We start from the raw sequence: 16,510 nt of genomic DNA, 5'->3' as shown, positions 1-16,510 counted from the left end.
CTAAAACAGACATAAAATAAAACTTGGAATACCTTAAAGCGGTTCTAAGCAGTACAATGTCACAGCCACTGATGTATGAACTAAAGCAGTTTTGGCTATGACTGTATCAAACGAGCTACTTGTCAGCTCTTGATTTCAGTTCTTATATAATATCGGTGTACGCAATGGTGTGAATATCCTTCTCAAATGTTTTGTAACGTGAATATGTCCATTTACTGTTTTATTTACACAACAATAAAACGTTTACATATATTTCCTTATTGAACAGAACCTGATATACAGTAGATGAGAGCACATTTATGTGCGTGAAAAGAGCGTTATGTTAGCGATGAAACAACTGAACAGTCAAACGTCCACTTAATACTTACTGTACAATATCAAACACAATGAGGATGAGGAGGATCCCTAATGAGATGATGAAGTCTGACCTGTGTGAACGAGGTTTTTATTTTCATTCCCAGCTGCTGACGTGCCCTTCTCCCCCCACTGGATCACACCTAAATAAAATAAACTAATAAACTATTATTGAAGCCGTTTACTTCCGTATTTTTACCGTGAGTACAACGGACTACGTTTAAACTTACACATCGACTTGAGCAGCGATTCACTCCCACGACATGTCGCTCTTATTTGCAGCTGCAACGCTGTTCTTTCTTCTGAAAAAGTCCTCAAAGTCTTCATACTCATAAATTAAAATCTACACCGACTGCTGTAAAGCGCTGCGGAGCGCGTCTCTTCCGTCGTCATGGTGACTCGTCGACTCGGGACTCCATTGATGATGGCTTTTTTTTCGAGTTGTCCTGTCTGTTAAACTGCGGGTCAACTTACTCTGGGTTAGAAAAACTAACCCTGAAACCCGTTTGTGAAACCGAAATCCCTGGTTTTTCCAAGTTCAGGGTAAAGCAACCCAGAACCACAGGTTTACCTCAGGATAGGTTAACCCTGCCTTCGTGAAACGCGCCCACTAACAAGAATATAAAACTCTGAATCTATGGTTTTAAGGAAAATTATCAAACTGGTTTTAATTTTTTCTGTTTCGTGTGTTTCAAAGTCATTTAGAGGAAAAATGAAATATTGTTGTTATGCTTAGCATTAGTATGGTGTGTTTAAATAAACACATCACGGTTTTTAATATTCATGCTTGTTGATTCAAATGTCTGTTGTCCTCAGACATTCTGATTCTGATTGTTTCTCTGCACCTCAAACCGAACTGCTGGACTTAGAACGGAATAAATGTGTCAGGATCACAACATTCTCATCATTTCCATTCATACAGATTACATTACATATATTTACATCACTCAGTATATTCTTTATTTAGTTTGTGTTGCATTCTGGGTACATGAAAGCCATTGTCCTGTAGTGAAGTGGTCCTGTGGTACTGGTACATATTTTTATGTCTCTGTTTCTTTTGCTGCTTGAATCCCACAGGAAACAACATATTTCACGGCATTATTTTAAAAACAGCCCTGAGTTGAAGGATTTATTACAGTTTTCTCTTTATTTTATAACGTGAGCATATGGCAGCAATGCGATTTCTCAGTTTGAGAGTTCATTCTTATACAGAAAAAGGAAGTTTTGTGCACAAGCTGAAATGTTTTGCCACACAGGCCATCAGGGGTTCTGTGTGTTTGCCATCAGAGAAAATGCTGAGCACAACACTCAGCGGTGAGGAGGTTGTGTAAAGGCTAAGCAGCATTCAACAGCGGTTCCAAATGCTTGAAACAGATGAGTAACAGGCGTATAAATAAAGCATCAGTGTAAACCCTGTCTAGCACACAAATTAGAATTCAGCACATATTCATCAGATACGTCGAGGCGTTTGAAGCTGATGCTCTCTGACAACTCAGTGAAGAAGATTCCAGCTCCGAAACAAGGTTGAATCTTTTTTTTTTCTTTATAAAAGCTTGAGTTTCATCCTCAGAAGACTTAAATGGGATGAGACAGAGAAGCAACGCATTTAAAACTCAGCTGAGCATCTCTGACTTCAGATGCCCTTCAGAATGTCACAAAGTGAACTATCTCTTATCCCTGAGAGCATTTTGCCACCTACTGACTGCTAATGGTAATCACATTTCACATCCACCCTGCACATAAACGCATGTTTTCAGTATTTGCATGATTAAAATCAGATTTGAAACGTGTGCAATGATGAATTTGAGGAGAAAATTGGACTCTTTTTTCTTTTCTGTCGTAGGAAAAAGAGACAAAAAACAAAACAAAAACCCAAGCAAGTCAGAGTCATGTAAATCACGAGGAAAACGAAAATCTATGTCATAACTAAACATCACTGATTTGCGCTCACGGCTCAACATGAAAGCGCTAAAGAAACACTGGAATCTCTGATGGAATTAAGCACATTATTAATGTAGGCTTTCTTCAGGCTATTGCATCTCTGAGGTCCATCCTTTGATATCTTCCAAAGTCATTAATATTGCATAGAGCAGCTGAAGTCTTAATCACCAGATCCACCAGCATGTAAGGAACCGCTTTTCTATTGGAAAACCAACTTTCTCATAGAACTAAGTTGCAGACAATGTGAAACTAGTAACCATTCAAACACAAATCACCAGTGACTTTGAACCCCCCCCCCCCCCCCATCGAGACCATGTCATTCTGTCACGGATTCTTTCCCCCCTTGATACCATTTCACAGTGGACAATTCTGTGTCATGCACACAAGTGGGTTAATTAAAAGATTCCCAAGTCAATCACAGAACATTAAACATCCTCCAGAGTGGATTCAATGCAGAGGGTTTAAGCGTTCAAACACTTCAAAGGCTTTAAACTGCAGGCATGAAAGGCATGAGGAATGAGCTTTCAGAAAGGAGACACCCTGCCAAAGCTTGCAGGAGGAGAGAAGCCCCTCAACAACTCTACAGTTACCCCCAGCCTGCACCCCTCCGCCTGGAAGAGGAGGAGGAGGAGGAGGGCAGAAGAAGATAGAGCTCACACTTATTATTATTTTTAATCAGTCATGCTGTTTGTTTGATGATCAAGGTATATTTCTAACTCCCTCTTTATGCATATACAAATTCCAACACTCAATCTGTATGAGAAACATTCTGCTTTTTAAAAAAAAACAACATTTATAAAGCATTAGCTGTGACATGAAGGAATGTAAATGTAGAGATCTAATGTTTCTGTGTAGGTTTACATGAAATGGGCAAACTGGAAGCAGTTTGTATGGATTATTCCAGAGTGACATCACATTCAGTGTCATTATCTCTCTCATCAGCACCAAAACAGGCTCCTTTAAACACAAAAACCACAATAGTTACAAGTTGGTTGGACGTCTGTCCAGACAAACCCATCACGATGAACCCATATTTCTGCATATTTTTAAATCACACAAGTTTTTTTTGTCTGTGTGTGTGTGTGTGTGTGTGTGTGTGTGTGTGTGTGTGTGTGTGTGTGTGTGTGTGTGTGTGTGTGTGTGTGTGTGCGCGTGTGCGTGTGCGTGTGTGTGTGTGTGTGTGTGTGTGTTTTAACTCGGTAAAAACATTTACCCGCCATAAAACGCGCCTCATCCCGTGGACACACTTACCCGCATCTCGCTGCAGGTCCTGACATCTTCATCTCAAACTTGTATCCTCTGAGCGCTCCTCCAGCTCAACCTACACCCGAATACAAGCGGGGGGCAAAGCGGGGAGCTGCCTCTATCTACCCTTGGAGGTGAGGTGAGGTCCTTTTTGGCGCTGGTAGCGACGCGCAGCCGCTGCGTAAAAAGACTCGGCGCTTTATTCCGAAACGGACGCGGCACCGCAGCGCAACACGGCCGCCCTCACCCAGCGTGTGTTTCAGACTGACACCGTTAAACACACACGCCACAAGCATTTGGGTGGCGCCCATTCACACCACACAGATAATCTGGCTCCGTTCAGTGGGCAAAAACACCTTAGAATCCCTTCAGAGCGGCACTGAGCAGCAGAGCCAGTGTCAAAACGGTTCAGGGAGTCCGTTGGGAACAGAGAGAAGGGGTTCTCATGAACCAGTTCTGGGTCCTTGGATGTCAGCATGACTGATGACTAAACTACCTCAATCCAATAAATTCTTTTTGACACTTTCACTCCCACATTTAGATTAGATTACATTAGATTGGAGTTTATTTCAACTAATTTAATCTCTATTAAAAAAAAAAAAAAGTTTCATTGACATTTAAAATCTCTTTTACAAACTCATCCTGACAGAAACAGGGAACAGCATAAACAGGGGGGGTGACAGCAAACAGCAGTAGCTACGTGAATCATACGAAATATTTATAGTGCGTTGAAATCATGAAATAAAACAGGGTCGTTGTTATCGTCTGACCTGTTTTAACTCGATTTGGTTCCATAAAGCAGGTTCAATGGAGTTTGAGGTCAGTTACTATGGAAACATAACAGAAATCAATGATTCACTCACTCTGGTAAACTGCTATCGTACATAAACTTAATAATAATAATAATAATAATAATAATAATAATAATAATAATAAAAATAGCCTATAGAAAAAAAATCCTATGAAATAAATGAAACCAATCATCAATTAAAACATATTTACATGTATTTAGTTTTACACAATATGTGATATAAAACTTTAACGCTTATCAGAAACAAACGTTTTATCTTATTTTCACAAATAATAAGAAAACACTTGTGTTATTAGTTAACAGTACAATTAATGATCCATTACACAGTTATTCTGTCAGAAATAGACTAAACCCTGTTAACATAACAAGGGGTCAGTATATTCTTAAAATCGTAAGATATTAGATGTAGGTTATCTTTTTTTAAGCTTGAATGTAATTGTTGGTTTCCATTAGTATAAGTAGAATAATCAGGTAAAATCACAAATCTTGTTTTAAGTCATGTTCAGGTGATTCTTTATTCTTGACAGAATAGCTGAAGAGTGAAATAGGAGCTGTGAGGAGCAGAGACCTGTAGGAGAAAGCAGCTCATGATAGAGCATTTGGTACACAAGGATTCTATATATAAAAATATATCAAATATGTTTATTTCTGACAGTCAAATCTCTGCAGTGTCATAAAAGTTTAACTGTTAAGAGAAGGACAAACTTTCTGACTTTCATTCAAACCATCGGACAGGAAAACTGTGCAGCTGGTGACTGGAGGAGCTCAGAACATCTACTGAGCGTCAGTGATAAAATGTAGAGAGAGATTAGGATATCTGTGGGATTAAATCAAATCAGTCAACTGCATAAGTAGAGATACAGACCATTTATCTAAAATCAATGAGTGATAACTGATCTACTCCATAAAGAAGATTACATAAAACACACAACTGCATAGAAGATGAGACCAGTTGAAACTTGTCAATATCATAAATCACAATGATTGCAATCTATCATCCGCTGCTCCTGCCATCATCTTGTTAAAGGCCTGATATATACTTATTTTAAGTACTATATGCAATTAGAAAATATCTTCTTGTGATTAAAATAAGCATTCATGATTAAATAAATGAAATACGATGCAGAAGAGAGGCTAAGGTCTAAGATTTAAGGAGTACTGCAAGATGAAAAACGCAATGCTGTTTCTGAATTTCATTAGTTCATATTCATAATCATTGTCATGTGAAGCCTGGTAATTTATATAAGGCTATCAGATTGGTTCTTGTGTCAAGTGATAGACGCACGTCTAAAGAGATCCACATGATAAAGGCCTGTGAGAAGTTCTGATGTGGACAAAGCAGCTTTGTCTCTAAAATACAGATTCATTTTCAGCCATTTTTCAGCGTCAAAATGTCAGTAAAAAGCTAAGATTAAAGGGATAAAATCAAGTTGAGTTTTCTTCACATAAAATCATAAAAAATAATGTCAACAAGCAAGCAATCATTGCCTTAATCTAAGGTGCTGCAGTTTGACAGGAGACACAGAGATCTCTTTTTTTGTACCATCAGACTTCGGGCTGAGAGTCCTGAAAGCATTCCCCTCATTTCCCAGTATTGGCTTTATATAATGAATCTAAACTAATGCTTTAGGTTAGTAGGTTAATTTAGACTTTAGTTAATTCATTGAATTACAGAGGTCTTTGGGCCTTGGTGGACATGTCTTCTCTGTGGAGTGCAATTTGAAAGTCTGTCGTGTCAATTTATTTTTTATTTTTTCCAAGTAAAAAAGAAATGCTGCTCAAATACTCTGACATATGCCAAGGGAACATTTCAAATTTTCTGGTTTGGGATTTTCTTTGATTAATGCTTTTACAAATCCCATGTAAAACCATAATTTCAAGTATATATTTGTCACAATCCATTTATTTCTAAGGTTCCTGTCACATGACCACCTGTGGGTCTCAGGGCATCAGTACATTGAAAACCTATCAGCATCACCATCAGCAATGCAATACACTTCAGATATAGTAGCGCTTTCAATCGAGGTCTTAATGTACTCAATAACCCCTCTGCAGCCCATTCAGGGGTAAACGATGATGGCGTTATCAGCACTGGGGGCTGGACGTGTGTTCCTCTTCCTGGAGATTTTATCTGCTCCCTCGACAGCCGGAGAAAGGAGAGCGACGGCAGTGGCAGGCTGAGAAACTCCTCTTTCTGACACAACATCAACTCAGCACTCCTTATCGCTCCCATTTACTGCTGAGCCAGACGATTACAAGAGTGGCTTTATTCACACAACCTCCACACTCAATTAGTCTCCCACACCCACTCTCTGTTAGCTCTCAGCGTCAGGTACCGACAAACACCCCAGCAAACGCCGGAGCAGGAAAATGCAGAGTTGACCCACATCAACAGATCGGAGCTGGCTGTCTTCTAGAAGAAATTCACTCCTGACCCCGAGTATAAATCATGATTTTGATTTTATTTTTTTTATTTTTTTTACATCTCGTTTCAAAGCGGTGACCTTTTGTGATTGTCGTCCATCCGTCTGTCTGTTCGTCCACCAAATATCTTCACAACCGTTGCAGATAGAAAGATGAAAATGAGAGGATGACCTTGACCTTACCTTGACCTTGAAAAGACTAGGTCAAGGTCAAATTTCAACTTTTGTACACTCAGGAACTGGATAAGATGGACAGACAAGGGAGAAGGCCAGTGTGAGTAAGACCTTAGATCATAGCTAGTGCTTTGATCTATGAAAGTAGGTCAGAGCACTAGCTTTGATCTTTGACCTATGCAAGTAGGTCAGGGTAAAATTTTCAATTCGGGGGTGTTGGAGGATGTTGCAGTCTGCATTGGTTCTTGTTTGTTTTTTTGTAGTGGCAAAGAAGAGAGAAATATGTGCTCTGATGTTTGGTGCTTTTGGTTTATCTTCCGGAGACTCCATGACTAAATAAAGATGTCAGTGTCACACGAGTAAAGAACAACTTGGGTGTTATTAACACACCTCTGTTATTAAAAAAACAGGAGTCATTAACTAACATTTAAAAAAGCTTTTAAAAACTGGACTTTGCAAGGTTATAGTTCTGACGTAAATGATGGTTAGTATCTCGGATCGTTATGGCTTATTAAACTACATGTGCTATACCTGTGAAAAATACCAACGTGAAACGCGACATTTATTGTAGGAATTTGGTTGATAATGTGTTGTAATGAGAGAGATGTTTTTGATTCTGCGGACGGGAATTTTCCAAGCCCGTTGCCTTCTACTCGTCAACCCTTTTGTCTTTTTCGCATGTTGTTGATGTTGCAAAAATGATGCAGGTGAAGTCTGCTGTAATGACATGTCTAGAAAGAAAAAAGAAACTGAATAAATAAATGTAATAAAGGAACGTGAAGGCTGATTATTTCAATATTGAGCAAAAGCAACACTGCATCAAATCTCGTCACTGGAAGGCTTCATCATCTATTATGAGGAAATCAAGGATAAGGACATTCATACCAACTGTGTGGAGTCATTTTCCACTCATTTTTTGGCATGAAAAGCACTGCTTCTACTTAATGCATAGAGCTTAAACATACTTCCCACTACCATCATTTTACCCTGGTCTGATCTGAGACTGATGACACCATGGGGACAGATTCTCCTGACACTGACCTGGTAATGAACATTGAAGTCAATTATAATTGCATGACATAAGTGAAGCCTTGAACGTGGTGTCTCACAAGTTTTGTCTTACTCTCTTTTTCCATTCCCGCCTAGAAATAAATTACATCTTCAGTCTTTATAGAGGCCTTGGCTAACATCCACAGTTACAAAAAAATAAATCGAGATCTCAATCTTTCCTACTGAGATAGATCATTAGTGGCCTTTTGACAGGAATGCCTTGGTAAATTTCTTTCTCTCGTCTTGCAGAGATTTGGCTGGTGTCGCCAGGGAGAACTTGACAGGAAATGTCATCTGTCCCTCTGCTGACTGGTACTCAGAGAGGAGACGACCGATGTGTTTCCCAGGAGCTCAGAGGACAGATGTTCCTGCTCCCATCACCAACATCATCATTACACCAAGTATATCTGATGGGGAGGATTTTCTGCATTACTGTGATGTTGATGACTGTCCATGCAGCCCATTTCCCATTACATCACTGTCAGGTCATGTTTCAGACTCTCACCCACTTTAGTTATGTTATTTATTTAATCAAAGACTCAGTAGGAGACCGTTCCAGTAAATTTGTCTCCAACAAAAGCAGTTTTTGAAATACATCAAGTGTGAAGCACGTCAAGAGACAACCAGTTATACAAAAATAAGCCTAAAATCCTCCAAAGTCTTTGGAAATAATCAAACAAAGATGGTCTTATCCTACTTTCCTGAAATATTTCTATTTCTAGTGTCTATTTCCATCATTGCAGGTTTAATTTGAAGTAACTGCACTTGGTACTAAGGTTTGAGGATGTTTCAGCTCACAAGTGGTTTCTTCATTTCTAACATCAGGATGTTTCAGATTTCTAAGAGTCTCCATGGTCAACAAGACACTGACATTTAAGGTCACACATTCACTATTTTTTATGCATCTCTACCAGAGAGGATCTGTGTATCCTCCGCACCAACAGGTGGTGGTGTGAGTCAGTTTAAAAGAGCTGGAAGGTTGAGTCAGAGTAGAACAGAGTAGATTGTGCAGAAGAGTCCTTGTTTTAGTGTTAGCATACACAAGAAAATATAAACACATATTTCATGAGTCAGAGTAAAAAATCCAAGACATTGTGTATGAACACAGGCGGTTTACCCCCCTCAAAGATTTGTTTCAATCAGGCGCATCTTCCCTTAATTAAGATAATCCATCGAGACGAAATCAATATACTGACCGAACAATATTATTTTAAATATGGGTTTTAATATATCATAACATAACGTTGAAGATCCCACCCGCACTTCAGCAGCTAGAACTCAACTATGACTGCAAATTCTATCTGGCCTATCTCTCTCTCTCTCTCTCTCTCTCTCTCTCTCTCTCTCTCTCTCTCTCTCTCTCTCTCTCTCTCTCTCTCTCTCTCTCTCTCTCTCTCTCTCTCTCTCTCTCTCTCTCTCTCTCTCTCTCTCTCTCTCTCTCTCTCTCTCTTTTCCTTTCCTTGCCTCTATCCACGTTGTATTTCCTTTCCCACCCAACCGGTCAAGGCAGAGTCTGGGTCCTGCCTGGAGTTTCTTCCTCAATGAGGGACTTTTTCCCCGCCTGTCGCTTATGCTTGCTCAGGAGGTTTCTGTTGGGTTCTTCTGTCTGTTAAAGCGCTTTGAAATGTCTGATGTGACTAAGCGCTATATAAATAACGGTTGAGTGATTGACAGATAATATAATATGCGGCGTGTGAGCTGACAGAGGGAAGCGTCAACTCACCTCCGGATCACTGCTGAGGGACCCTTGAGCAAGGCGCCGTCCCCCTTACAAGTTGCTCATTTGGTCGCTCCACAAAGGGGCTGCCCGCCGCTCTACCTCCCAATGCATGCCTACAGGCCCCCCTGTGTGCGGTTGTGTGCATTACAGGGGCCTGTAAACACTAATATCCATGCATGTGATTGATGACAAAATCTTATGTAACAAAGCATCAACTCAAAGATCCTACCTGAGTTGTAACAGATCTTTATCAGCTTTTGGAGAAAAAAAAACTTTTTAGCCATCACTGACTAACATCCTGAATACGTTCATGACTCAATAGATATTTCAGTGACAAATTTCATTACTCACAGATTGAAATATGACCATACAAGACTTCTAACACATTACTACAACAACAATTCTTTCACAACATTTAGTTAAACTAATCTTTCATGGGCTCCAACTTGTCTAAAGGCCTTCTTTGTCCAATTTCAGTGGAGGCGTGATTCTGAAAGGGGAAGAAGGGGAAGACTTCCTTCTTACTTCTTCCTTCTTAAGACCAGATCAAGGTTCCTCACTGTGATCATTCGCAAATTCACAACCAGTGGAGATAGACAGACGAAAAAAAACGCACATTACTCGGGCAGAAAATAGAAAACTAGAGCAAAACTAGGTCAAGGTCACTTTTTTTCACTTTTATACCTTTTTAGGTACACATCTCTGAAACCTGATGAGATATAATCACAAAACAAAAAAGCAACATTTTCAGGAAGCCAGAGGCACAAAAATGTGATGACGACCTTCACCTTTGGAAAACTAGGTCAATGTCAACTTACCAATTTTTAATTCAGGGGTGTCGCGGGATGTTGCAGTCTCTGACTGCCTTTTTCAAATAACTGTTATACTATGAGATGACAAGAACTACATTATTGATCTGGAGGTGACAGGCTCAATCAGCATTGTGCAAACTCATACTGGATGGTAACTCACTTGTCTGTAAAGTTCTTATAAATAAATAAAATTAGTTTACTAAACACAATAGATCATTTGGACTGGCTCTCCTGGGGGTGTTCCAGAAAGAAGGAACTCTGGGGACGTTAACCCTGAGATTAGGGAAACTCTGTGTTATCCATTCTGGGGGAGGTAAATCCAAGTATGATCAGTTCCCATGGTAACTAACCCTGTTTTCGCAGAGAAAACTTGCTCACAGACAGGTTTTCTCTGAGAAACTCAGAGCTTCAAGCTCAGCAAGCTGTCAGACATGGATCGTCCATGCGTACTGGTGATTGGATAGATATCAAAGTGGAATTAATACATAAGGGGTACCATCATTCCCAGAGGAATATCTATTTGAACAATATTGTTATTCATACACAGCCAGTCATATATCTTAACATTATCTGGTCATACATAACAAATGTCACAACACTGTGAATGTGTACTTACATCAGAGTAGTGTGAGCACAGCCCCGTTTTTCTATGTAAGTCGGTGCTTTCTGTACAATATTGATGCCTGGCACTCTAGCAAGGCAACAGCATGTGAAGCAATGCAAAAAGTCACCCAGACATCCAAACGCAATGACATCATGTTTCCACCTGCATGCTCCTGTTTAATAAGGTTTGAATAAATGTTAACTTGGTAAAAAACAGTAAAATATATGATCATGTTTGCCTTTGGCTTGCATATGTTCTCCACTTCAGTGGGGCAAAGTAAGTTGAGCTCTTCTCATCAGTTGTTGCCATGGTGAATAGTGATACCAAGGCTCCATTGTTGATGGTTTTTATTTTTATTGTGATTGTGGATGCTCTCGAAAACTTGATTTCAGTAATTGATAAACTGTTGTGGAACACAGATATTCACTCTGAGAAACTGAGTAGGTGGAAACCTCGGTCGTGGGATACCCCTGATGGAATAAAAGAGGATTATCTGAAGTTAAGTGTAGCATTAACACAAGAACATTGACCCTCTTCAGAGGAACATGATTGGGAGATGAGACATGGGGGGGCAATAACTCTTTTGAGTTAAGAAAAGACAAGCCAGTCTGTGTGTTTACATATCTGTGTGTGCAAGTGTGTATGGTTGCATGTGTGTAACTGTGTCATTAAAGGGAAAAGAGAAGTAGACCGAGAGGAAGACAGACAGATTTTACAAGTAGTAGAAAGAGGAAGTGTGTGTAGGAGAGACAGAAAGAGAAAGAGACAGAGAGAGAGAGAGAAATGGACAGCTATATACACAAACAGTTCATTAAGATGCATCTTTGTTTCAGCATCTGACCGCTGAGACTGAGGCAGCAGAGCTGGGATATTAGTTCAACATCTGAGGTAAGAAAATAGGACATTTTATTTCCTTTTTTTATTATTATTATTGAACTTTTAATGTCAGTAACAATTTTGATGTTTTGATATTTATTTAATGTACTTACATAGTTTTTCTACTGTAATTCACTTTCCAGCATGAGCCTATATACATCCATTCATGTTCATTTACATGCTACTGAAGGACACCACCATCCACGTTGCCCATTAGGAGTGACTGACATTCACACAGATACTCACACATCTTCAGCGTATAACTTTATGCTTCGTTTCAGCAGCATCAAGTCCTACTGCTCTGACTCCACATCCTCAACTTCATTCATATGAAGACAGGGCTTGTGATTGGAAACTGTGGGCAGTGGAAACTGCTATCTTTTTCGTTTGAAACAGAGAACGTTGTCTGGTTTAACTTAAACTTCTGATGGGTAGCACGGTGGTGCAGTGGGTAGCGATGTTACCCCACTGCAGGAAGGTCATTGGTTCAGTTCCTGGAGCTTTTCTGTGCTGAGTTTGTACATTACGTATTCTGTTCTACTCCGTTCTATTCTCCCACCACTAAAAACATGCAATTTAGGTGTAGATTGTGTGTCAGCGTGATTGTGAGCACAACATTCTTTCTGTTCGGCCGTTTTGAAGAAGATGAATGAATTTACTGCTGATGCAACAGACGGTAGAAGCTAGCTTTTAAGATTAGCTAAAGACAACATCCTGATGCAGAAAAACGTGTGTGTGTGTGTGTGTGTGTGTGTGTGTGTGTGTGTTTGTGTGTGTGTGTGTGTGTGTGTGTGTGTGTGTGTGTGTGTGTGTGTGTGTGTGTGTGTGTGTGTGTGTGTGTGTGTGTGTTCACAAATAATTAAACAGGCTGATGATTATGATTCTTTGGGGTGCTGTCAGCTGACCACTGCTTCACTGTCTTCTGATCTACCTGTCAAATCCTTGTCATCATTCTTTTGTACATGGTCATCAGTTAAGGGCAGTGTGAATAAAAAGTCAGGTTAGGTCAAGCCAAGTTAACTTTATTTATACAGCGCTGGATCACACCAGAGGCGCCTTGAGGCGCTTTACAGAGTCAGAAGAAAAAGGAAACCAACTAAACCTTTAAGAGAAAGCAACTCCCCATCGGGAAGAAACCTCATGACTCTCTGCTGGGTGGTCCTCTGCCTTGAATAGTTGGGGTGAAAAAGGAAATACAAAAATGAAGAGATAAAAAAAGATGGTAGACAGGTAATAAAACAAAAAACAGGTCAACCAGATCAGCAACTTGTGTTATTTAGCTGTAAGTAAATGGACTCAGTATCCCTGTGGTGCAGTGGATAGCGCTGTCGCCGCACAGCAAGGCAGTTCTGGGTTTGAGTCAGACCTCTCTGTCCCTCCAGGAACCTGACGATGGTTGTTGGGTCATCATTGGTGCTGTGTCACTAAAACTACGTGACTTCTGCTGTTTTCTGCTACTTTGTTATATTTGGACTTTTTTTTTAACTCGGTCTAATAAATATGGCTTCACAAAGCTTCTTATTTTTTTTATAATCTTATAGTTTTGTCCTGTTAGTCCCTCTGACTTGTGTCAGGTTCTGTGTTGTTCTGTGTTCACTCCTTGCTCCATACTGTGTGATTGTTCCACACGTGTCTCACATGTTTCCTGTTACTGTTGGCTCTTTCCGTGTGAGTTCAGTTCTTTTGGTTCTTTGTAATTTTCTTACTCTCTTCTTCTTTCAGTTGAACTGTATTACCTTCTTGATGGACATCATCATCTTTCATTTTCATACACTGTACCTGATGGTCCTGGGTTTGTTCACTTCATCTCCATCTGTGTGGTTTGGACATTTGGGAAACCTGTTTTTGAGCTGAACATAACAAAACTAAGTTATTCACCTAGTCTCAGTTCTGGATCCCACACTTTCTAGTGTTGCTGATGTACTGAATGTGTTTTTAATTACATTTTATCTTGACTTCTTCATCTCATTTCTAATTTATTTGAAAATCACTACCTTTTAATTATGACCTTGTCTGTTTTCTTGCTTCAAAACATTAAAAAATCTTTAACCTTCAGTTGAACAATGTTCACTTTTAATCCTAACAAACGAACAGACAGACAGGCAGATTCCTGCAACCATGTGACTCTATATTATAAAGACACTTTAAGAAAAATAGTTACTTCCAACACCAGCCTTCTACCGTATTATTACTGTAAATAAAACACTAGATGCACCACTCATTGTCTGATTGTTTCTTTTTTTATATCTTATTTTGTATAGCTCATTTATTTTGTATGTGATTCATGAAGGAAAATTGTTTTGTGTGTGTATTCTTACTCTTTTTAACTATGCCGCATTGTTTGTGTGACCGTAACGTGTGAGGACTGTCACACGTTCTTGCAATATTCAAAATTAATATTTGCGTAAAATTTTGGTTTTCTCTATGCTTTCCAGGCTCACAATGTCTCCCACAACTTCTCCACCTGTCAATACCATCAACAATTACCAGACAGCAACTTTAGACGTCGACTCCATCATGGACAGCATCTACATCATCCTCTACACGCTAATCATTGCGTTTGGCATTACAGGAAACTCTCTGGTGATATGGGTGGCCGGATTCAAACTCAAGGTGGATATATGTACAATAAATGATCACCTTATGCTCCTTTTACCATGCATTAACGTCGATAAATAACGCTAAAATGCATTTGTAAAGCTCCATTAGCTTCCATTTTACATCAGAGGAAAAAGTTCTGTTTTTCGCCAAACGGAAAGGGCGACCCGGTGTGCCGAGAATATTACTCAGCAGATTATGTTTGTAAAATGTTGTTGTTAAATGTTTGCAAATGTGGTAAAAAAGCAGCAGCAGGTGTAGTAGTACAGTACTAGTAGGAGCTGATGTAGTTTGAGAAATGCAATGTTTCAGTTATATGAAAAACATCACACTAATAACAAGGAATTATTATATTAAACATAGCAACTCATATTTCATCACAAAAACATCAATGAAGCTCTATATAAAGCAATAAACATTACATGTATTAGATTCAAACACATCTACCAATAAATCTGTTATATTCAAGATCTAAATATAAAAGGTAATTGATCAAGTCAATGCAAATGGTGTATTCAGTCCTTCAACAATAGAGATTACAGCTCCCATGATGCCTGGCGGCAAACCAGGAAATACAATACACAATTGAAACACAATTTTTTTCTCTTTTCCCTCAGCAAACGGTCACAAACGTGTGGCTTGTTAATTTGGCAATAGCAGACCTGATCTTCTGCTTCACACGAGTCTTTTCCCTCATCAAGTTGCTCTTCTTCAACCACTGGCCCTTCGGCATCTTCCTCTGCAAGTTCAACGGCTTCTTCAAATACGCCAACATGTTTTGCTCTGTTTTTCTTCTGGCTGTGATCAGTTTGGACCGAGTGCTTTGCATCTGGCAGCCTGTCTTCACCAGGACACGGCGCACCTTACCGGCGGCGAGAGTGGTGGCCCTCTGCATCTGGGCTACTGCCATCATATTCAGCAGCCCATTCTTCATCTATCGCCAGGTCTATATGGGAAAGAACAACTTGAGTAAATGCTCTCTGGATGTAAAGGAGGTGTCATGGGGGGACAACAGTGCTAAAACGGCTCTCTACTCCATCCGCTTCTTGTGTGGCTTCCTGTTGCCCTTCATGGTTATCCTCATCTGCTACATCTTGGCTGGGGTGGGCATCCGACGCACACGCCTATCGAGGAAGTCCCGTCCTCTACGTATATTAGCATCACTGGTCATTGCTTTCTTCCTATGCTGGGCGCCGTACCACTGCCTTCTACTGGTGAAAATGGTAGACAGTAAGAACGTTTTGGTGAAGTTTTGGCACCCTGTGGCATCAGGCATCGCCTACTTTAACAGCTGTGTGAACCCATTGCTGTATTTCTGCATGGGGCTGGATGTGAAGGGGCGGTTCAGGCAGGGTCTGACTGGGGTGTGCAGGAGAGCTCTGGCGGACGATGTGGATGGACAAACCACCCAGTCCAACAAAAAATCTTTGGACGACAGCATTGGGTCAAAGCACAATAATGTGCTTTGAGCTGGTGTCGCTCACAGAGATTCCTGAACACATCTTTGGGTATCCAGTGGTTATACCAGTGGTTTTTCATGTTTTCACGCACAGCAGTCATTGAAAGGGAGATTAGAGCAAATGTACGTGTGTTTGATTCAGTTTAAATCCCTCAAATGCATTTTGAAGGTTCAAAACTGGGAACAGAATAACAAACTCATTCTCACTGAGGGCCACATCAGCATAATGGCTTTAATCAAAGGGCCAGATGTAACTAATAAATGTAAATACATGTAACTCAATGTAATGTGAAATAAATGTAAAATAGATGTAACTCCTCTTTAATGTTAAGTAACTCTGGATTTATTACTTATTCAAGTTACAAACATTACAAATATGTTTGCTTGTTGCTCTGTTATAAAATAAATCCTTTTAATTTGTCAGGTTATTAAACCTGCGGAAC

The 16,510-nt window shown here is 39.8% G+C and overlaps 1 protein-coding gene across 1 annotated transcript; it reads left to right on the top strand.

Annotated features, from left to right (window-relative positions):
* Positions 1 to 11,893: 11,893 nt before the first annotated feature.
* Positions 11,894 to 16,510, top strand: LOC137607693 (formyl peptide receptor 2-like). Its single transcript, XM_068333616.1, has 3 exons — positions 11,894 to 12,022; positions 14,446 to 14,623; positions 15,226 to 16,510. Exons 2-3 carry the CDS (start codon positions 14,453 to 14,455, stop codon positions 16,075 to 16,077), a joined length of 1,023 nt encoding a protein of 340 aa, XP_068189717.1. The 5' UTR covers positions 11,894 to 12,022; positions 14,446 to 14,452; the 3' UTR covers positions 16,078 to 16,510.

Source organism: Antennarius striatus, chromosome 14 (assembly GCF_040054535.1).
Source record: "Antennarius striatus isolate MH-2024 chromosome 14, ASM4005453v1, whole genome shotgun sequence".
Lineage (NCBI taxonomy): Eukaryota > Metazoa > Chordata > Actinopteri > Lophiiformes > Antennariidae > Antennarius > Antennarius striatus.
Note: the sequence above shows the minus strand (reverse complement) of the source record. Positions and strands in the feature narration are given on the sequence as shown.

Bases quoted from the DNA above. Each gene is read 5' to 3' on its own strand.
- LOC137607693 (XM_068333616.1), top strand. From the start codon at position 14,453: ATGTCTCCCACAACTTCTCCACCTGTCAATACCATCAACAATTACCAG. The intron at 14,624-15,225 runs GTGGATATATGT...CTTTTCCCTCAG, and splicing joins TGGCCGGATTCAAACTCAAG to CAAACGGTCACAAACGTGTG.